This window comes from Balearica regulorum, chromosome 9 (genome assembly GCF_011004875.1).
Source record: "Balearica regulorum gibbericeps isolate bBalReg1 chromosome 9, bBalReg1.pri, whole genome shotgun sequence".
NCBI lineage: Eukaryota > Metazoa > Chordata > Aves > Gruiformes > Gruidae > Balearica > Balearica regulorum.
In genome coordinates this window covers 18,510,403-18,533,294 of record NC_046192.1, presented here as the reverse complement: position 1 = coordinate 18,533,294, position 22,892 = coordinate 18,510,403, and the positions used below count along the sequence as shown (strand labels likewise).

At 40.0% G+C, this 22,892-nt stretch overlaps 1 protein-coding gene across 6 annotated transcripts in view; it reads left to right on the top strand.

Moving 5' to 3' along the window:
- ABCC5 (ATP binding cassette subfamily C member 5) overlaps positions 1 to 22,892 on the top strand; it is a 73,358-nt gene that overhangs the window by 24,434 nt on the left and 26,032 nt on the right. For all 6 annotated transcript variants that reach the window (XM_075761404.1, XM_075761398.1, XM_075761399.1 and 3 more), the window contains 22 exons: positions 115 to 288; positions 1,521 to 1,668; positions 2,171 to 2,319; positions 2,964 to 3,071; positions 4,849 to 5,199; positions 6,705 to 6,776; positions 6,901 to 7,025; positions 7,429 to 7,501; positions 8,467 to 8,670; positions 9,339 to 9,482; positions 11,240 to 11,342; positions 12,029 to 12,213; positions 13,265 to 13,411; positions 13,771 to 13,900; positions 14,457 to 14,610; positions 14,757 to 14,885; positions 16,276 to 16,462; positions 17,789 to 17,878; positions 20,186 to 20,375; positions 21,103 to 21,262; positions 21,694 to 21,772; positions 22,681 to 22,794. In XM_075761404.1, coding sequence (XP_075617519.1) covers positions 115 to 288; positions 1,521 to 1,668; positions 2,171 to 2,319; positions 2,964 to 3,071; positions 4,849 to 5,199; positions 6,705 to 6,776; positions 6,901 to 7,025; positions 7,429 to 7,501; positions 8,467 to 8,670; positions 9,339 to 9,482; positions 11,240 to 11,342; positions 12,029 to 12,213; positions 13,265 to 13,411; positions 13,771 to 13,900; positions 14,457 to 14,610; positions 14,757 to 14,885; positions 16,276 to 16,462; positions 17,789 to 17,878; positions 20,186 to 20,375; positions 21,103 to 21,262; positions 21,694 to 21,772; positions 22,681 to 22,794 — 3,216 coding nt within the window. The remainder of the gene's footprint in view (positions 1 to 114; positions 289 to 1,520; positions 1,669 to 2,170; positions 2,320 to 2,963; positions 3,072 to 4,848; positions 5,200 to 6,704; positions 6,777 to 6,900; positions 7,026 to 7,428; positions 7,502 to 8,466; positions 8,671 to 9,338; positions 9,483 to 11,239; positions 11,343 to 12,028; positions 12,214 to 13,264; positions 13,412 to 13,770; positions 13,901 to 14,456; positions 14,611 to 14,756; positions 14,886 to 16,275; positions 16,463 to 17,788; positions 17,879 to 20,185; positions 20,376 to 21,102; positions 21,263 to 21,693; positions 21,773 to 22,680; positions 22,795 to 22,892) is intronic.

Here is a 22,892-nt window from a genome sequence, read left to right as displayed (position 1 = left end):
ACTTCACCACTCCAATTCCAATTGGGAATTGCGGTGTGAAAAGGGATATGCAATATATTCCTTTGAGAATGAGTTGTGCCTTAAATCTTATAACCTGTTATGTGTATTTTTCAGCTCATAAATGTATGTTCCAACGATGGTCAAAGGATGTTTGAAGCTGCAGCAGTTGGCAGTTTGTTGGCTGGGGGCCCTATTGTGGCCATCTTAGGAATGGTTTATAATGTGATTATTCTGGGTCCAACAGGCTTCTTGGGCTCTGCTGTCTTCATCCTTTTCTACCCAGCAATGGTGAGTTGGAAAGAGTTAAGACCTGCTTCATTTTTATTAGGTCAGACATACATATAGTTCTAAGTAGAAGGTGTTGAAATGTGCTAGGTTTAGCCTGTTTATGGCACTGCATGTTATTGAAGGTGTTCTAAAGATGGTGTGTGAAGCACAAATTTGGAAATGGGAAACTCAGTGATAAAATGAGAAAGTGGAAATAGGAAAACTGATAGATTTGACCAAGATAAATATGCATGGCTAAATTATACTGCAAAATGCTCGGGTGCTAGTGGTTGAGGTTGGAAAGACACAAGGTCTCCAGTTTGTGTACAGGGGCTTGGTGTTGCATGAGCACATCACTCCTGATCTCAACAAAAGATGTTGAAAAGCACCTCATCTGGGAGAGAGGTATTGATTAGGTACTCTTGTCTCTACTTCTGCTGAGACGTGAAATAAGCTAGTTCAAGTCAAAATCTTGCCTCTCAAATGCCCTTTAAGGCTGCTGAAGATTCCTCACTGTATTCATAACACACTTTTTAAAAAGTGTGGAGGCTGAATAATGTGAGGTCCACTTTGGTCCTTTATCTGGCCAACGTTAAGGATTAAAATAATGGGAATTATACTTTAAAGAGGAGGATGAGGAGTGGAGTTTGATTATCTTTTCTAGTTCTTTTCAGCAGTCCTTATCTATTGATGGGGACTCCAAAAGAGATTGCAGGAGTACGAAGAAAGGCAAAGAGCTGAAAACTTCCTAAAGTAGTGTGTTGGTTTTGAATTTCAGACTGGGAATAGGATGAATGTAAGAGAAGCAGATACTTAGAGAGAAATTGTTCTGTATGTGCAAAACCAGATCGCTCTTTTATCTTATGGGACCAGGTTAAAAGGTTGGCTAAAATGGGTTCTAGTGTTCATTTGCTGTGAGGATCAACTTGGTATGTCTTTAGGTTAATGTGTTTGTAGTCTTCAGTCTTAACGAATCTGGTACTGTTCAATGTTGGTAAAAGCCCACACAGATTTTCACAGATTTTATTTTTGTTGAAACTTGCTAGCATCAGTCTAGAGCTCAGTGCAGATGGGGTGGGAGGATGTGAACAGTGTTTCCAGCCTGCCTTTTATATTAGAACAACAGTCACCTTGCCCCATCCCTAGATCCCTTTTTCAGATTCAAAATTGGCTTTTTCTGGTAATTAGGAGTTGAATGTACTTGTTCTTTCTGAGTTGCCATTAATGTTGTGTGGTGTTGCCTTTTGTTTCAGATGTTTGTGTCACGCCTCACAGCTTATTTCAGAAGAAAATGTGTATCAACAACAGATGAGCGTGTGCAGAAGATGAATGAAGTTCTTAACTACATTAAGTTCATTAAAATGTATGCCTGGGTCAAACCGTTTTCTCAGAATGTTCAAAGTGAGTTCACACAATCTGTAAATGTTTCCTTTTGTGCAGATTCCCCATTGCTTAGTAGCCTGGTGCGTCCTCCTAGCTTAGTACCAAAGATGTTGGTGTACGTGCAGCGTAATAACACGTTTCAGGCTTCTTATTTGTTATGCATGATGGGTTGGACAAACAGACTTGCTCCTAGAGTTTCACTTTCTAGCATAATAATGTTTGTGACTTGGCACTAATCTTAAATTTTAAATTTTTGTTCCATGTTTATCATTTAATAAATATGCTGGCTGCTCCATTTTAAAATAAAGTAAAAAGACCTCTATTCTTACGGAAACTTACAGACTGTTGTAGTTTGCTCCTCCGTAACTGTGGTCTTTATAAGCAGGTATATAATGTTATAAATGCTGAAGTGTAGAGTTAAGCCTCTCTTACTCAGTGTTTATAGTGCTATGGTAGTGTCTGTTGTGCATGTACCCCACGAATCATACTTCAAATGTGGTGCCCCTATTTATATTTCTAGAAATTCGTGAGGAAGAACGTAAAATCTTAGAGCGCGCAGGCTACTTCCAGAGCATCACTGTGGGTGTGGCTCCCATAGTTGTGGTCATTGCCAGTGTGGTGACCTTCTCTGTCCATATGATCCTTGGCTACGATCTTACAGCAGCTCAGGTAACTTACTGCAGTCTTGAATATTCTTTACAATATTGCTACAGTAGCTTTTCTGCTGAGCCATTTCTCTTTGTCATATTCTTTGCTTTGTGGCTGTCCCTGTGTGGCCAGGCTGCAGCCTTGCTCACAGAAGTGAACATCTGATGGGTGTGACAGCATCAGATGTAGTCTTAACATTTTGCACAAAAAGCTCTTGGTGCTGTTTCAGTCCTGACCTTCCCCAGGACAGGTTTTGAGCTGAATGTGAATGAGCACTCCTGTTTGCTATTCAGATAGAGCATTGGGATTACTGGATAGTTTTGGTTTACAGTGTGCTTGGATGCAAGCAGCACAAATCTGCCTTAAAACAGGATTTGAACTTGGGCCTTCTCACAGGTCATAGCCTAATGTAGAATTTGCTAGCTGCTGCTTTCAGTAGACCTACAAAAAACTGAAGATGTCTGTCTTGGTCTGTTACAAAGCACTGGAGAAAGAGTTGGGTAGATCTGCTGTTCAAGAATATGTTGAATCTTAAAATGGTTATTCTTGGACTGTGGGCCTTTTCTATGGCTTTGAATTGCTGCTGTGACATTTCAGCTTTTAGAAGGTTGGAGCTGTCAGTATATTGTATCCAAATGTGATTCTTTTTCTTGTCTCATTTTTAGGCATTTACAGTGGTCACTGTCTTTAATTCAATGACTTTTGCTCTAAAAGTAACGCCTTTCTCAGTGAAGTCTTTATCGGAGGCGTCTGTTTCTGTTGACAGATTTCAGGTAAGCAGTCATTTGGCCTTGCAGTTTTAACTGTAAGTGTGGAGTGTTGTATGTGTGTAATAGATGCTACGGGAACACTTGTGAGGTAATGTTTTAATGACCGAGGAGTTCTTTTTCTTTACATGTAGCACTGCAGATTATTGGATTCTGCAAGAGAGATACAAATCTAGTGAAGGAATGTTAGAAGTTTAAGATAATACCAGTGTGGGAAGCAAAATATTCTTATTTAATGATTTTAGGATTTTGATGTTGACCACTGTAATAGGTAGAATACAGGACTAGATGGCTCCCAGTATAATGATTCTTGAACTCTGTTTTGAGACCATCTGCATGAAAAAACAGTGCAACATGTGTGCAATGAAATTTCGCTAATGAAATTCTGTTTGGAAATGTCATGTTATGTAGGCAGCTTTGCACAAACCAGTAGAGTTTTATTTGTAGTCATGAAAAACTGAGGTTTTGTATTTCCAGACCAGATTAAGGGACTGAAACTCCACTATATGAATAAAATGCAGTTGTGATCTGATGAAAGGGAATCTATGGCAGAAAATTAAAACCCTTGTAACAAACAATCCTATCTTGTCCTTCAATCCCTGTGAAGTGAATACACTTTGTGTACTCTAGTATGAGTTCAGAGGACAGGCCTTTATTTTTTCTCTCTTGAAGACAAGAGTGCATTGCACATTGCAGAAATTTCCAAATAGGTTTCCACAAACTTCCAAACTTTCCAGATACATGTATTGTGTGTAATGCATTCATGATACAAATCTGGATGTGAGAAGAATGGCATCTGCAGAAGGGTTTTGAGATCCCATTGCTTTTGAGCATTTTTGTTTAATCTTCTGAGTCACCCTAAATCAGGCTTTCTTAAATCCAGATGCACTGAAGGGAGTTTTGGGGATAGACAACAAGGAGAGAGGAAATTGTAATACCTCCCAAATCGACTGTAAACAATGTAATCAGTGTAGGGAGTGTAACGCAAGATGGGGATACTCTAATGTCACAGTAAAAATGTAACTTGACTTTTTGGCTCTGTAAATGAGTTTGAGCTTTCCTATGAATGTATGATTCGGGCATAGCAATTGCAAGAGTAAATAAGGCTGAGAATTGAGAAGTCTTTAATTGCAAAAGCTTCTTAGTTCAAAACATAAATTATGTAAGTGAAAAACATTTTATCTTGTAATTAAACTGTGTGAAAAATCTCTTCCTAATCTGTGTTGATTGTAAATACTGATGGATGTGGTGGAAAACATGATACAATGGACTTAATGGCTTCTTATTGTCAAACAGCCCAAGATAGGTCAGCTGAATTTGTGAGATGACTTTTTCCCAGCAGAAAAGTTGAAGGGTAAAGGCTGAAATTAAGTCATTCCATTTCCTTCCATAATGAGCTGGTGTGCGGGAGAAGTCAGTCACTTTCCCTCGAAGTGACCGCTCCAGCCCATGTATTCTACTCATGTCTTTTTATCTGGAAATTACAGAGCTGCATTTGCAAACTGTTAAAGAACTGTTAAAAGAATAAGCCCCTCTCACATTGCATCTGGAGTATTGCAGTTCTGTGAAAGTCTTAGTGTATCTAAGTACTTCCACCACATCCAGGAATGCCCCGGCCACTTAGCAGGCCTGGAGTTAGTTTACACTAATGAGCTACCTTTTGCTCTTCAGCTTCCTCCTACTATATAGCCTGATGTGTTTTGCTGCGTGAGTGTGCCGTAGGCTTGTCTCCCAGTCTTGATCAGGTGTCTCATCTTTACACCTCTCTCACAACTCCTATCAGAGTTTATTTCTAATGGAAGAGGTTCATATGATAAAGAAAAAACCAGCCAATCCTCACACCGCGATAGAGGTGAAAAATGCTACCTTGGCTTGGGACTTCTCCCACGCCAGCGTCCAGAGCTCACCAAAGTTGACCCCCAAAGTGAAAAAAGACAAGAAAGTCACCAAGGGCAAGAAAGAGAAAATGAAGCTGCAGAATGAGGGACAGCAAGCTGTGCTGGCAGAGCAGAAGGGCCATCTTCTAGTGGACAATGATGACCATCCTAGCCCTGAAGAGGAGAACAAAATCATCCACCTGGTTAACCTTCGACTTCAGAGGACTCTCTACAACATTGACTTGGAGATAGAAAAGGTAAGAGAAGAAAAGAGGAAATCTGAGTTTTCAAAAGGCCTCATTTTCAGCTGTCCCTTAGAATAGAGCTGTGTATTTTTGCATGAAGTGGAGCATATTGCTTTTGTGCATTTCTGTAATATCCATGGCAACCGCAGTATCCAGGATGCAGTGTCTGATCTTGATGTAAACAGCTGTGCCATTTTAGCAAACTAGATCTTTGCGAACAGCCTATGAAACAACTGCAGGTTGTATAGCTTTTGTATCTAACTGATGGTTGTGCTGTCTGTAGTGCTCAGTACAGTATATGAGCCATTAAGCTTAAAGAATCAGCAGGGCAACGGGTATCAGTGGGGTATTGGTAGATGGTGTATTCCTGCAGCTGTTTGATAATTTTGCAGGGTTTCAGCTATATTCTGAGGGAACATTTTAGGTGATTAGGTGTTCTAATGGAGCATAACAGTGCTTTTCATTGAAGAACGTGCAATTTTCTTCCCTGAGAATTTTTGTACAGTAAAAAGACACAGAGATTTTCAATAATTTAGAAGCAGTTGGAGTCCTTATTCCAAGATGGCTAAAAGCATGTAAAATGTCAAATAAAAAGCACTGAACTTAATACATGACATCTTCAAATATGAAAGTTTTGCGGTCTGGCACTTGGATGCTGTAGTAATGGGGTCCATGCATTTATCAAGATATTTATGGTTAAATTGTCTCCTGCAGTCATATGAGTGGAGTGATAGTTTAAACTATTTTAAACTATAAAACCCCCTATATTTTAAACTTTTGAGAAGGTTGCATATAGTTTAAAAAAGAGCCTTGAAAAAGGAGTACACAGTTACTTGAAAATGTAAAGGCCAGTTTACTGTCAGAAGTTTGTAAACAAGAGGAGGCCCGCAACATGTTCTACAAATGGCTATACACCCTTTGTGTCCACTTTACCTTTTTTTAATAAAAGGAACAAAATCAGTTTTGATGAATGGATAATGGTTTAATGTAGATATCAACCCACCCATTTTATTGCAGAGAAATGCTTCAAAGTGACTGGATTCTAGCTTTTTCTTGGTACGTGTTCCTTAGCAAACTGCATCTCGTAGGCAAGGAGCTTTACTAGATGCTCATCTCCTAAATTCTGTTTTTCTTTCAGTCTTTCCCTCTTTATATATTTCCTTATCACTGTCAAAAGCATCTTGGCACGTTCTGTTCCGGCAGGCCTTGGTGCTTTTGGCTGAGTGCAGCATTCTCTGGGCCTATATCAGGCCAAGTCAAAGGGAAGCTGATCTTAAAATACATTCATTTTTACCTGTGGAGTTGATTCAGTTTTAGTCCACTGTGGAATAGGATTCAATTTTTATTATTTGAGAGTTAAAATACTGACTGTCTGACTTTTTTTCTGTCTGTTATGTCTCTCTTTCAGCTGTCATTAATGTCCAACTGTCCCCTCTGAGGTACTAAAGGTAGTCCAAATTCTGAAAGGGATTGAGAATGAGATACGAGTACCATAATTTTTTCTTTTTCTTGTCTAGGGAAAACTTGTTGGAATTTGTGGCAGTGTGGGGAGTGGAAAAACTTCACTTATCTCAGCAATTCTAGGACAGGTGAGAAATGTTTTGACTGCTTCTGCTCTTCTCTTTTCTATCTCCTACTTCATTTGTACTCTGTAGAAGAAAGTCTGTTCTAAACATGGAATAGCATAATTTCACAGTTTATTTTTAATTTCAGATGACCCTGTTGGAAGGTAGCATTGCAGTAAGTGGAACATTTGCATATGTGGCCCAGCAGGCCTGGATTCTCAATGCTACGCTTCGGGACAACATTCTTTTTGGCAAGGAATATGATGAAGAAAGGTTTGTCAGAACCGTTTGCTGATTTTCATGAAAGCTTAGTAATTCTGGGCCCAAGTGTGCGAAAATTTAATGCAGAGTACACTGCAATTAAAGCCTACAAATAAAACTAGTGTTTGCAGTGTGCTGGCACCTTCCCCAGCCCTCCTCCAGTGGAGGATTTCCCTGTGGCCTGTGCTAGCTGTCAATGGAAAGAAATTGCCTCCTTACCTTCACAGTACTTCAGAAGTAGGTGATTAATTATTATCCTCAGTTTCTTCCTGGGAATCCATGGCAGGTCATTTGTTTTAGGCTGCTGGAATGTCTGCTATTAATGTAGAAAGTGAGATAATGCTGTAGTAGCTATATACTTGGGGCGGGGGGGGGGAACAACAGTGTTCTTACTACTTTTCTAATTGTTCTTTAGATACAATACGGTGTTGAATGGTTGCTGTCTAAGGCCTGACCTAGCCATCCTTCCAAATGGGGACCTGACAGAGGTATAAATTTTGCTTATAGTAAACTAATTATGCATGAATAAAGTGAATAAAAGTATAGTTTTGGTTTGGCAGACTAGACTGAAGTGAGGGGAACATCAGTCTGGTGTGCATGTAAACCAAGTTGTTGAATGCACCTTCTTGAGCTTATCAATGCCGGCTATTGAGAATTGTGCCATGTTTTTGATGCAGATGTTGACAGTTTGGGAGTTTTTCATTTTGTTGTAAATTTAGCTGCCTTAACAGGACCTATTTGAACTTGATTTAAAATAGCTAAGAAAAAAGCATAGCTATGTTAATACAAAAAAAGTAAAATAAGCAAAAAAAGTACTGCCACATTTCAAGTATATTAACCTTGAGTTTGAACATATAATACATTTCACAAAGAAGTGGACAGTTAAATAAGAGATGGGATTGTTCAGCCTGGAGAAGGGAAGGCTCCATGGAGACCTTACAGCAGCCTTCCAGTGCCTAAAAGGGCCTACAGGAAAGCTGGAGAGGGACTTTTACAAGGGAGGTAGTGATAAGACAAGGGACAATGGCTTTAAACTGAAGGAGGGTAGATTTAGATTAGGTATTAGGAAGAAATTCTGTATGATGAGGGTGGTGAGGCACTGGAACAGGTTGCCCAGAGAAGCTGTGGATGCCCCATCCCTGGAAGTGTTCAAGGCCAGGCTGGATGGGGCTTTGGGCAATCTGGTCTACTGGAGGGTGTCCCTGCCCGTGGCAGGGTGTTGGAACTAGATGATCCTTAAGGTCCTTTCCAACCCAAACTATTCTATGATATATATGTATTAAAATAATATATAATATTATGGTGGGTGTGTGTGTGTATATATCATAGAATCATAGAATGGTTTGGGTTAAAAGTATGTTAAAAAATATTGTGGTCTGCTTCATTCCTGGAGATTTGAATATCTGTGTTGCACAGTGCTGTAGGAATAAATAACGTGTGTGCGTCTGTACAGATTGGTGAACGAGGGGCTAACCTGAGTGGAGGACAGCGTCAGAGAATCAGTCTGGCCCGAGCCCTCTACAGTGACAGGAGCATTTACATCCTTGATGATCCCCTTAGTGCCTTAGATGCTCATGTTGGAAATCACATTTTTAACAGTGCAATAAGGAAGCACCTGAAGTCAAAGACTGTCCTTTTCATCACTCATCAGCTTCAGGTACTACATCTCTCATATTTCTTTCTTGGACTTTCTTGAGATGCTGTTTAGTCAGTTGCCTTCATACTGGAAATTTCTATCCCCTGACCTGTTACAGCACAACCCTGTCTGTCTATAGGATGCATGGTTTATGTTTACAGAATAGGTTTGCAAATATGCATGTAGCACAATCTATTTGATGTGATACCAGTGCTGCTTGGTGTCTGATCAGGACTGGTAACAATACTAAAGAAAATTTACCAGAGAAATAAATACCTTGTTCAAGAACACTTTTGCTAACTTGCTATAAAGCTAGTTCATCACATCAGAAAACCCTTAGATTTGATGTCAGTAAATCAGAATTGATGTATTCTGAGATTTTTTTGCTGCCTTCTGTGCATAGAAATATTAATAGTTAGTATATCAGTATTTGCAGTGTTCAAGTATTCTGAATTGTGTCTTCCATAACAGATTGTTTTTGAGAGGACATGAAAACTTTTTATTTGTGTAGAGTGAGAGTAATCATGGTGCTCTAGTCAATGCAGGACCTTTAAAAATCAGATGCCTGTTACATGGCAAGAGGTGTGTTGTGTGCAAATGTCTATAAATTACTAAAAAGAATTGTATGGGAGTGTGTTTGATTGTTGGACAGGATGATAGAGATTTGTTCTTACTGCCATTTTCTCCAGTATCTTGTTGACTGTGATGAAGTGATCTTCATGAAAGAAGGCTGCATTACTGAGCGAGGAAGTCATGAAGAACTGATGAATTTAAGTGGGGACTATGCAACTATTTTTAATAACCTACAGCTGGGAGAAACACCACATATTGAGGTACTTGTTTTTTAATTTTGAAGTGCTCTGAATGTTGACTTTTCTGATGAGACAAACCAAATGACATAGTTGGAAGACTGGAAAATGGCTTCACATATTCATGTGTTGATCTGACCAATAGATTTCCTGTAGAATAATCTGTGCTTCATTAGCACTTTGTGTTTGCAGTCACAGTTTGTTTTTAGGGAATGCGTAGTACGGAGGACTCTGCCAATGAGCTCCTGAATTGAACATGAAAGTAATGTATCGTCTCTTCTGGTGATGCTTAGAGCAGGAAGCTTGTTGTTTGTGTCTTTTATTGTACACCTCACTTCTTAATTTACCTCCAAATTAGCACAGACCTGGACCAACCTTTGTCTGAAAAAATTCTTACTGGTTTGTTACTTCTTTTTCACATAGGGTGTGACTGAGGCACAGCAAAAGCGACACAACTTGTCAAAAGTTAGATGTGACAGTATTTTGGAAATGTAACCAAAAAGGCTTTGTTTTGGGAGGGGGGTTTGAGGAAAAAAAAATCATTGCTTGACACTGCTTCTGTTATGAAACAATGGCTGTAAATGCAAACTGTAGTATTTTAGTTGGTGGGAAAAAAAGTAAATCTAGAAAATAACAACAACCATTCAGTAGGACACACATTTAAATTTTCAGCGATTTAATTTTTCTCACCTTTGTTTTCTGAAGTTATTCTTTGGACTAAGCAACTTTGCTGCTTTTATTTGACAATGATTTACTTCTCTAAATGTTGTGTGCATTTTTGCTTAGTTAGAAGAGATTAAAAAGTGTATCAGCAATTTATTTAGGCTCCTTATTCACAAGTTCCAGACATTTAAAAAAAAAAAGTTTCTTAAAAGATAGCATTGTTATAAATATACAGATATAGAAGATGCTTGGTGAAGTTTTCTCCTGGGAGATGTTATTTAAAGAAGCAAAAGAATATGATGCATTACTCTGCATATCCTTTCTGAGGCATGAAGATTATGGTTCTGCTGTTTTAAGATTAAAGTAATGATGGTTAACATGAGAGTCTCCAGTCTGCATGCTTGGCTGACCTTCACTGTCTTTCTGTAAACACTAGCTCATGGAAGGAGCATTAACTTGCATTCCCTATGGGATAAGAAGAAATGGATAGTAAAGTTAGCTTCTCTGTGGTTTCACATGTGAGGTGTCTCTTCTCATGTAATGTGTGAGAAGATGACCCTGAAGATGGTGTGTAGGAAGTTTCAATTATTGTAGGCTGTCTCTGAACAGGTAATTTCCATTTGTGGGAAGATGGCTGGGTTTAGAACAGTAATTGTGTGTGCAGTTTAGTGTTTGGACATGATTTCTGGAAGACCAAGTTACCTGACTTTGTTCTTGGAGAACTTTCCTGAGAAAGGTGTTAGAATGTTTCGGGGAAAAAAAAGTCTCTTGATAAAATTGTGAGTTATTTTTGCAAGGGACAGGGGGATTGTATCTTTCAGTAGTAGAGATGTCACTCCTCTGGCATGTACAGCCATAGTATCACTGATTCTGGAAATGAACCTTGCACACTACCCGTACAGATTGGTAGTGGTTCAGATTAATAGAGGAGGAGAATTTAATCCACCAGAGCTGGCAGTCATCTGTGATAACGGTGATGTTAATATCCTGCTTGATATGAATGCTAAGCTATTGAAAGCCTTTGTCCTTAGGAGGCAGCTTATAAAAATTTTGGCTTCAGATATGAAAACGTCAAAGCAAATTACTCCAGTATGTTTAGTGTCATTGTTTTCCTACAGATTAATATAAAGAAGAACACAAACAATTCACTGAAAAGACCCCAGGATAAAAGTACCAAAACAGGGTCTGTGAAGAAGGAGAAAGTTGTAAAGAAGGAAGAGGGTAACTATGTAATCAGATTTGTGACTGTAATTATTTTATACACCAATAAGCTCAAAACATTCACTTTCAAAGTGTATTATTAATGTACCTCTCAGGTTTTGAAAGCTGTCTCAAGTCCTGGTTACTCAGCGTGGTTGATAGGACACAGGCAGTGGGCAAAGAACATTCATTAATTCTTGAAATATGGGTGCCTGCACAATGTTTTTAAGTTCAGTCAGGCTGCGGCTGGTCAGATGCCGTCGGCACAAAGGAGCTTGTAGTACTCTGTCTCCCTCCTACCCTAAGAGGCCAATGTGTATAGCTTGGTGCTTGCAGAGTCCTAGGCAGAACGTGGCAATTATGAATGAAGAATTGGAAATCTGACCTCTGTTTTGTGGTTCTCTCTGTTTAATGCTAACTTTGAACTTCAGCAGGGTTTAAAAAGCAATAGTGAGGCTGATACCAGCCTGGTATTTAAGTCTGTGCTGATTACACTTTTTCAGACATACCATGACATGAATGATTATGTAGAGGAAATGTGACTTTTTGAAAAACTGTTTGAACCATTGAGTTCTACATATTAAGTAATGTCTGTTTCTGAAAGTACTGTACTGTTTGAAAATTACTAGCTTTGCGTATGTTCACAAACTTACAGAAGCTTCATGGAACAGCTTTCTTTCCTCACTCCCTCCTGTTTTGTTCCACAGGCCAGTTGGTCCAGTTGGAAGAGAAAGGCAAAGGCTCTGTCCCTTGGTCTGTTTATGGTATCTACATTCAGGCAGCTGGAGGCCCCTTTGCATTCCTTGTCATCATGGCGCTGTTTGTGCTGAACGTGGGCAGTACAGCTTTTAGCAACTGGTGGCTGAGTTTCTGGATCAAGCAAGGCAGTGGAGTAAGATAAATAGCTTTTCTACTCTCTTGTGTCTAATGGGCAGGGGGATTGCTCTCCTAGACTAATCCCAAGCAGTCCTATGAGACTAAATGGCACTTCCTAATTTAAGCAAGTTGTAAGGCTCCCCAGGAGGTAATCTCGCTAGAGAATTCATCTCCAAGAATAAGAGGGCTCCACTAAGAATGATATAATAGCTCATGTAGTTTTGTACTGCCCTCTTGTTCCTTGTCTTGGTTAGTCTAAGAAAAGAAAGTAAAAATGTGAAAGGCACCAACAAGCTGCAGGAGGAATTACTAATTTTAGTGCTGGTTTTTGTTTGAACGTGACCTTATATCTAACAGGATAATCTTGTTAAAGTATATGGCTTTAAATCAAGTGACTTTTAGGAGATGCTTTAAAGACTGATGATCTGGGATGTTTGGGACTCTTCCTACTCCTAGGGGCTTTGATGGCAAGTCTTGTTGTGTTTAAACATTCTGCAAGATTTTTTTTGGGCAGGGGGAGCAAACTACTAACCTCAGAAGAAATAATGAAGTGCAGGTGGCCAACAGTATTAAAATAAGCAATAAGGTCCTTAAACTTACTTAAAGATTTAAAAAAAAAAAAAGAATGAGACTGCATGATATGTGACAGTAAAGAATTTACAGCATACTGGCAGAAAATAACAACTGTGTTTGATACGAAGACAATGTACAACCTATCCAAGGTGAATATTGCTGTATAATAGGAGTGGTGGTATGCAAATATCTGGCATTGTTTGGAAGAACACAAGAAATTATAAGCATGAAATGAGAAATAGATATTGTGGTAGTATTTTCAAAGATATTGTAGAAAAAAGGCTAATGGCTACAAATCTGCAAGTCGTGTGTCTCTGCTAGGGAGAACTTCCTGATGTATTCAAAGACCACTGAAGTACTTTTATATAAAAAAAAAAGAAATATCAAATACGGTGGAAGGGGACAGAGGACAGTTAAATTCTACCATGTGTAATGTGTACATGCTTAATCCTTGTCTTAACTAACTATTCACTGAAACCTTGAATTTTCTGCAGAACACCACTGTGACTTTGGGAAATGATACTGTCATAAGCAACAGTATGAAAGATAACCCTCACATGCATTACTATGCTGGCATCTATGCACTGTCTATGGCAGTTATGTTGATCCTGAAAGCTGTTCGTGGTGTTGTCTTTGTAAAGGTATGTGCCAATGCTGTTGGTTTTTTACCGCCTCCCCCCTGCCCTCCCTACTTCTGCATATTGCTGTCACTGTGGTTCTTTTGGCCACCTCCCAGGAGAGAATTTTGAACCAGAGGAAGTCAGATCATGGTTTTTGAGGTTTCCATAAGTTATATCTTGGGGCTGCACCATGCTTTCTGTTAAACTTCTGCCTGAATTAATAGCTTCCTTCCACTGGTTGGAAACACAGAATACATGAAAAAAAACCCCTTATGGCTGGAAAGAGAAAATGAGCAGAATGTTTTGGTGCCCAGGGGAAGGGGCAGTGACAGGAAGGCAAACATCCTTTCATAACACTGCAACATTTTCTGCATTGTCAGGGAACTCTCAGAGCATCCTCAAGGCTCCATGATGAGCTCTTCCGACGGATTCTGCGTAGCCCCATGAAGTTCTTTGACACTACACCCACTGGGCGGATTCTCAACAGGTTTTCCAAAGACATGGATGAAGGTATCTCTCACTGTATGAGCTGTAGATCCCATATTCAGACCTCCCAGTTAACTCCTTAATACTCTCCAGTCTTTTGCTGTTGGGGTGATTGTACCCTTTATCCATTGCCAAATGTGTATTTGTAATAGACAAAGCAGGAACTGGGACGTAGCTGGGTTATGATTCTAGAAGGCAACCAATATCTTAAGTCTGTCTGTTCACTTATAAAGAAGAAAATGTGCAGCTGCTTTTGTACCTGCAGACTGCACATGGACTCTTAGCAGTTAATGCAGGGGGAGCCTACAGTATCGGGGGGGAAGCTGATGTGCAGCAAAGGTGGTAATTAGGTCAGAGTTACATCTATGCTATTTCTGCAAATTGGAATAATTGGAAAGACTACTAGCATCTCAGAAGATAAAAGCCACCCCTAATAAAAATGTACGTTTTCAATTTGAATAAGCCATGAGAAATCACTGTCCTTTTTAATGATGATGTACAGCTGGACTGAATTGTTTATATAAGTTGTTTTAGCTTTCTATACTCAAGATCTGCCTCTTTTCCCTCCCATCTTTTCCAGTTGACGTTCGTTTGCCATTTCAAGCAGAAATGTTCATCCAGAATGTCATCCTTGTGTTCTTCTGTGTCGGGGTTATTTCTGGGGTTTTCCCCTGGTTCCTGGTGGCGGTGGGGCCCCTCATTGTCCTGTTCACGGTTCTCCATGTTGTGTCTAGGTAAGTGCATCAGCTGCTTTGACTAAAAGTAGAGATAGTTTGACCTCTTACTAAGGACATAGCGTTCTTCAAGTATATGTGCATCAATGTAGTGGTTGGCATATGGTTGTTGTACATGTCACTTAAAAGTGTTTCTTTCCTTCCAGAGTCTTTATTCGAGAGCTCAAGCGTCTGGACAACATCACACAGTCTCCATTCCTGTCTCATATCACATCTAGCATACAGGGTCTCTCCACGATCCATGCCTACCACAAAGGACAGGAATTTCTGCACAGGTCAGTCTAGATATCCATCTGAGAGTGGTGGAGCACAAAGCAGGGTGCAACAGGTTTACATTCAGAAAGATTTATTAGTGGGATCTTATAGCTGATGGGCATACATTGGCTCTAAGAGTGAAAGTTACTTTTTGGGGGGAAAAATGAGGGAGAACAAGGAGAAGGGAAAGGGAAAACTCCCCAGTAGCCAACGGGGAAGAACAGTGATGGGGTCCCAGGTGAATGCCCTCCTCTGGAGTTCTCTGCAGTGCAGCAGGTGGCAATGTTAATGGTGAGGGCAACTTTTTGGCCATACTTTTTCCCTAGTAGTATATGCTTTTCCTCAGGTCCTGCTCATACTTTCTATTGGTTGTTTCTCCTTGTTGATGGTATTAGCATTGGTTAGAGCATGCTAACGAAACCTCAGTGTGCATATTGTTGAGCTGTTAGTCTCTGTGCACATGTATAATTGGATAGCATGTATCAAGTATTTCAGTGATTGTTAGCCACCTTGTTGTGCACTATGCCTGGTTTTCTCTAGTATAAACTAAAATCTTCAAAACAAATGTTAGTGAGGGCAAGTGAAACATTTCTCATGTGAGTGGTAGTTGCTTCCCATTAGAACCTGTGATAGTGATATCAGGATTTTGCAGGTGCAAGGTCATGAGACCAATAGTGTGGGAGCACAGGGAAAATTGCCACAGAAGCTCTGGAAAGACACTGCTATGCCAGCTTAGATGAAAGGTTGCAGAGGTGCCAATAGCAGTCCCTTAGCATTGCTGGTGCTAGACTACTAAGGCACCACACGCACTGTGCAACAGAGATTGTTGTAAAACTGAGTTGCATGATCAGAAAATCTAGTTATTGGCTTTGTGAATCCCTCCAGTGTCTCGCCTTAAATGTACTTTCTCAGCTCCACAGTGTCAGGGTTTTAAATTAAATGGTTATCGATGTGTTTTAATTAGTGTCACCAGTCCTGTCAAAACTTAATATAACTTTGCTTTTACAGTCGTGTACAAAATAGCACGCATTTTGTGCGTATTCCAAAGCACTGCTGCTGTTACCTGTGGAGTAATTTGTAGCCATTGAGCATCCTCTGGGAGGCCTTGCATAGGTGAATTTGTGGTGAAAGTGTGTGTAATGTCCGTGAATTTTGATTCACCCCCAGTATAATTCATTGTTGTACACAGAAACTTGGTGGTTTGACTTCTAAGAGTTTGAGCTAAGTAGATACCGGATATTATTCTGGAAAGTTTGAAATTCTGCTTTCATGGCCAAGTTTGAGACTTTGTCATTGATGTACTAGACTTCCCACCATGAATTCTGATACTGGAACAGCGGTTTAAGTAGCTGCTATTTGTAGAACATCAGGCTTGTGGAGGTCTACTAACCTTTCCTGTATTTCTTTCAGGTATCAGGAGCTCCTAGATGACAATCAGGCACCATTTTACCTGTTCAGCTGTGCAATGCGCTGGCTGGCTGTTCGGCTGGACATTATCAGCATTGCTCTTATCACAACCACAGGCCTTATGATTGTCTTAATGCATGGCCAGATTCCTCCTGCCTACGCTGGGCTGGCTATCTCATATGCTGTGCAGGTGAGTGTGTCCACATACTGTAATATATGATTTCTCATTTAATGTAGTTCTGTAGTAAAAGTAACACACCACTGAAAATCTTCCTTAATGCACTAGAATGGAAAAAGATACTGTTACCCCTTTGAGTAATGGAGGGGAAAGTGATTCAGTCAGGACCTATTGCTAGCAGCCAAATCAGAAATTATGAGAAGCTAGGTGCTTAAGGGTATTGTTTTGGGGAGCTGCCTCTTTAAATGATGAAGTAGAAACTGTTTGAGGCTCTTCATATGCTGCATATTGTAGTTTTTCTGGATATTTCCAGAAATTGGATTGATGGTACATCAGACATCTGCCAAACTGATGTCTTCATTGCCATTCATGTTGCCTGCAGGATGTTTTGACAGTGAACAGCATCCAGTGTTGCAGCTGTGTGGGTTGGTGAGGCTTCAGGGCTGAGAGTTCTTTGCTATTAGAGCTGTTGTTTGGTCTTTTCTGCCTTCTGGTGGTAGTAAGGTGAAATTACAAAACTTAGACTGCTAATACTTAAGGCTGCTGTTTATGGGAAACCTTTCTAAACTGCTGGCTTTCCAAGTGATTAATAAATTAGTTATTTTAAAATTAACTATTAGCTAAAGTTAACTTGCCTTGAGCACCTTAGCTATATGGTGCCCACTGGCAAGAGGACTTCTATCAAATATCATAGAATCACTTAGGTTGGAAAAGACCTTTAAGATCATCGAGTCCAACCATTAACATAGCACTGCCAAGTCCACCACTAAACCATGTCCCGAAGCGCCACATCTACACGCCTTTTAAATACCTCCAGGGATGGTGACTCAACCACTTTCCTGGGCAGGCTGTTCCAATGATTGACAACCCTTTCAGTGAAGAAATTTTTCCTAATATCCAATCTAAACCTCCCCTGGTACAACTTGAGGCCATTTTCTCTTGTCCTATCACTTGTTACTTGGGAGAAGAGACCAACACCCACCTGGCTACAGCCTCCTGTCAGGTAATTGTAGACAACGATAAGGTCTTCCCTCAGCCTCCTTTTCTTCAGGCTAAAAAACCCCAGTTCTCTCAGCTGTTCCTCATAAGACTTGATCTCTAGACCCTTCACCAGCTTCATTGCCCTTCTTTGGACACGCTCCAGCACCTCAATGTCTTTCTTGTAGTGAGAGACTCAAAACTGAACACAGTAATTGTGGTGCGGCCTCACCAGTGCCAAGTACAGGAGGATGATCACTTCCCTAGTCCTGCTGGCCACACTGTCTTTTAGGTTCATCTCTTAATTTGATAATAAATCACAGCTCTTAAATTTGTCTTTGTTTTCTCCCATCACTCCAGTTAACAGGGTTATTCCAGTTTACGGTCAGACTTGCATCAGAGACAGAAGCTCGCTTCACCTCAGTGGAGAGGATTGATCACTATATCAAGGTAGGACAATAATACGTTCAGCTGCCTGTTGTAAAATTTCTTGTTGCCCTTTATGTTGCTGGTATAAGAGAAGAGAAAGTCATAGTCTGTCTTAGAACAGAATGTATGTTTCTGATCTTGTAAACACATTAATGCATGCACTTGTAGTACTGCAGAGTGAATTTGTTTTATGAAGCATATGTATAAGCATTGGCAGGATGAATGGTGCAAGCTGGTAGGTAACTAAGCTTGCAGGCCTCACTGAAGTTATGTAAGGATATTGAAAGTTTGCTCACATTCTCAGTAGAGTGGAGTGTGTTAAAGAGGTAACTGGAAATTCAATACAATATTTTACAGTAAAAGGATGGTGTTCTGGCATCCTTCATTCCACACCTAATGGAACTCCTTCCTTTAAACACAGATAACTGTTTGTTACTTTATCTACGTGTAATTCTGCTTTGTCCTAGTAAGTCTACTTCTTTTTCCACAGCTATCTTATATAACATATTTCTATATGACTTAAAAAGTCAAGGAATGCTCTCATTGCAAACATGGAAAATATGCTAGGCTAAACATGAGAAATGTGCCAGGCTAAATGCTTAGCAAGCTGCTCTGATTATCTGTAGCCCTTTCTTCATAATTAGGATTTGTGTATGCAAACTGGGCATAGGTCAATGGGGAAAGCCAGGAGAAAGCCTTGTACTGGGTCTGGTCTTTGAGGTCAAAGGCTTTTTTCCTTAATATGTAATACACATTCCCTTTGAACTTTGGAGGGATGTATATATCTATTGGTAAATCTGGGCTATGTAGTAGTTGACAGTTGTAGAACTTTTTTCAGCCTCTGGATTTAATACTAGAGAGAAAAATAAATTAAAACTGCCCACTCCCCCAGTCCTCTTGTGGCATCTAAGTAGAAAATTTCTGTGTGTGGAAAACTTGGTGACCACCCAAGCTGAGAACTGTGTGCCAAATTCTGCATGGTGTATCTCACTGGGATGAGATGTGTCCACCACTGTCAGGCCTTCAGTGGCAAAACCTATAGTTGTAGACTGTTGGTTTGGGGTTTTTTGTAGTTACTGTCTATCACTTTATATCACTATTAAGCAGCACTTTCTGTGATTTTTCTTCCTTAGATCTCTAGATAGCCATTTCATTACGAAACTGTAAAACTAGCTTGATTCTGAAGTGAAGGGGTGGGTGAGGAGTGAAATACCATGCAGGTTCTGTGTCTTACCAAGTCCCAGGCTTGGCTTCTTTCAGTGCAGGCTCCAAGGTTGCTGTTAAGGGCACCAAGCTCAAAGAACTGGAGTACTATTGTAGATCTCTGTTTTTCTCAAACTCTTCTTTGGGGTACAATTAATCTGCCTCTAACTAGATGTTGCAGATGTCCACAACTGACATAGTCCCTGTGGGATCTCTCTGTAGCCAATGTGGGAAATGGCTATCTCCAGAGGGCAATTTATTACCCATTCTAAGTGTTTATATTAGAATGAGAAAAATCACACTCCAGAAACGCTAGCTTCTTTGTAGTGACTATAAAGGAGTGGACGGAGCCTGGTTCAGTTGGAGATTCTGTCCTGGTTTCAGATTCTTACTTTGTATGTGTTTAAGGTTAGATGAGATGAATCCCATGACAGGATTTCTGCCATTATCTGAGACTGCTTGTGCCAAATATGGGAAAGTGACCTTGGCTTCATTCTAAACATGCTATAAAGGCACATGTTTGATTTTCAGAGGTTCTGCTTTTCTGTTTAATCTGTGAACTGCTTCATGAGGGACCTATTAAGGGACAGAGTAAAATAGTGAAAGTGAGCAAACTGGAAGGAGCCAGACTGACTCGGTGATTTAATAGAACGGGGGAGAATGAAGGAGAGTAGCATTTGTACAATGTGTCATGTGGACATTCTCTTCTTTGTCAGAATCAACAGAAGTTACCTTGGCATGGCACAACAAATGAGACAGAAATACAGCAGATTTTGCATCCAGAAGGATCCAGTCTTTGGAGTGCAACAAAAATCAATAGGATTGTGCTCATAAATAATAGGCCTAAAATATATTTTGAATTCTGTTGATGAAAAACATTGTTGTGCAGAAAGACTAATGTCATTACTGAGGCAACAGAGGGGGGGGATAGCAGTGCAGTCAATGTAACACAGCAAACTTCTGAACCACTGGGCCTGCATCCAGCCACACAGCTCATCATAAAACTGCCATAAACTGATATAGGCTGAGTCTGCAGGGAAGAAATCCTGCAGAAAGCTGCAACTGATAATTTTCCTTTCTTGTGTTTTATTTACTGGAAACTGGACTTCTGGTTTTGTTTTAAAGACACTTTCCCTGGAAGCTCCTGCTCGAATTAAGAATAAGACTCCTCCTCTGGACTGGCCACAGGAAGGTGAAGTTGTTTTTGAAAATGCAGAGATGCGGTACCGAGAGAACCTCCCTCTAGTACTTAAAAAAGTGTCCTTTACTATCAAACCGAAGGAAAAGATTGGCATTGTGGGAAGGACAGGCTCTGGTAAGGATAAACACTAAGCAGAGTTAAATGACTACTTTTACAGAATGGGAACAGACTAGAGTGGAGCAGTCACATTGGTTCTCCTCTGTCTTGCCTGTGTTTGAATAAATTGTGAATTGCACAGGAGTGATCCAGCAGTCTGACAGCGGTGGATTCTGTTCATGTGCATACATAAGTAGGATTCCTGTAAACAATAATGAAAACAAGTTTTCATTTAAAGTAAAGGGATATCCTACTATGCATGAGCCAGTACGCTGAGAACGTTTAACACCCCAAGCCACTTATCAGCACAGAATGCTGCCTGCAACATGCTCATTGCAGTTTATTTGTCTCTTGAAAGTTTTCTGTATGGATGCTGCAGCCAGGTTTGGCTCTATGCTATTTCAGAAGTCTGTAATGCGAAGAATCAAAACTCCTGTTTGTGAGATGACTTAAAACAGCTTCAGAATGTAGTTTCTAAATAAGCAATTAATATTGGTATATCAGGTTTACATGGCAAGGTTTTGGTAGCTGGCGCAGCTCTTCTGTGAGAAGAGATTAGGAGGTGCCCCTAAAATTGCTTACAAGTTTAAATGGTGAACCCCAGCATTTACTAGCATTGTTTGCCAGGCCTTTATGGTATTTTATAACAGTTTTCTTACACAGGGACAGCTTTTGAAATGCTTTCTCATCTTAAAGCTGGTATGACTGTAGAAGCACTAGTATTGTTTTCCTGTCTCATTTTTAGGGAAGTCTTCCCTTGGAATGGCTCTCTTCCGCCTGGTTGAACTGTCTGGAGGCTGCATTAAAATTGATGGTGTGAAAATAAATGACATTGGTTTGGCAGATCTTCGCAGCAAACTCTCAATAATTCCTCAGGAACCTGTGCTATTCAGTGGCACTGTGAGGTTAGTGAGACCATAAGAAGGCAAGAAAGAAAAAGAGGGCTACCAGCTTATACTCGAACTCAAACAGGTGCCTGGTGAGATGTTAGTTCTCAGGCATCCTGGTTCCTGTTCTCTGTTTTTGAAACAAAAAAAGTATAGCTAAGTGATTTTAGCTGGCCCAATACAGAACTGGATGTGATCATCCTCTATTTAAAGTCTTGCTTTCCATTTAGACTTGCTTGAAGTTTTTGTATCTTTGTTTTCCATCTCTACTCTTTTTTTCTTTGGCTGCTCTAACCCTAGTGTGCTGGGAGCATCTGATTTCCTTGGCATGTAAATTCTGTCAGTGGAAAGCTAGACAGGATCATCCATCCAGATGAATTAGCACACTGCTGTTTTGCCATTTGTTGCTGAATAAAAATTCTGGTTATGTTTTCTGCTTCCCCCTCCAGATCAAACTTGGATCCTTTCAATCAGTACAGTGAGGAACAAATCTGGGATGCTTTGGAAAGGACTCACATGAAGGAGTGTGTAAGTATGATGTATCCTATGAGATGCATATTTGTGTTTTGGCTTTCAAACCTACATGTTCTATTAGTAGTTGCTTCAGAGACCTTTAGATAAAGCTGTTTCTTTGCAAGTTTTTTCCCTTCTCAGCTATGCTTTATTTCTAGTAACGAGACTGAATTTTTGGAGAACATGCCATATTTTGGATGTTTACTTTTTTAGTATAGAGCATAGCAGAGTGTTGCTTCATCACAGGGACTCCTAGGGTGTTACAATATTTCACGTGATATTTTTCTCTATGTGCCTTAGATGTGCATTCTACATTTACATTTGTGAGTCTAAATGTCACACACGCACATTTATACTGCACTTAAAATCTGCCCTTTGTGAGGCCCTCTGCAGCAAGTGTCACTGCCATGACGTTTCCAATTCTTCTTTTCTTGTAAGTCAGGTGGCATGGTGCTGCAAGTGTAGTTATAGTATGTAATTTCTGCAAGGATTAGGTTCACTCTTTTCTCTTGGTGAGAAAGACTGTCGGGAGATCTGTATTCACAGTGATATGATTTTGTACATGGCACATTTCTTTCTAGAAATCAAATATTTTGTACTTTAGAATGACTTAAGTTGCATGCTGAGAGGATATAGCTCTTCTAGTTTAACAACTAGTAGTGTTCTCAGGAGCTATCACCCAGTCATGGGCATTTCAACCAGACTGAGCAGGTCTGATATCATATTGTTGTTTTAGCATTAGTTGCTTGTTGCTAATTTTACCCAACAGAGAGAGGGCGAGATGGTCAGCAAAGTGTGACGGATATTTTGGAACATGGTCAAAATCAGATTTGCAGGAGGAGCAACTGTTTGTCTCATGTCATGGAGATACGAAAATTGTCTGTGTAACGCTTTAAGATTTTTGCCTCTTCTTTCCCACACAGGTTGCCCAGCTGCCTATGAAACTTGATTCAGAAGTGATGGAAAATGGGGAAAACTTTTCAGTTGGAGAGAGACAGTTACTGTGCATAGCTAGGGCTCTACTGCGTCGTTGCAAGGTGAGCATAGCGATGAGAGAAATAGCTGGAAATACCAAACTGATAGGCTTGAGCAAGCCCTTTTTTTTGTGCCAGATTCATTTTATCTGTCAGAGGAA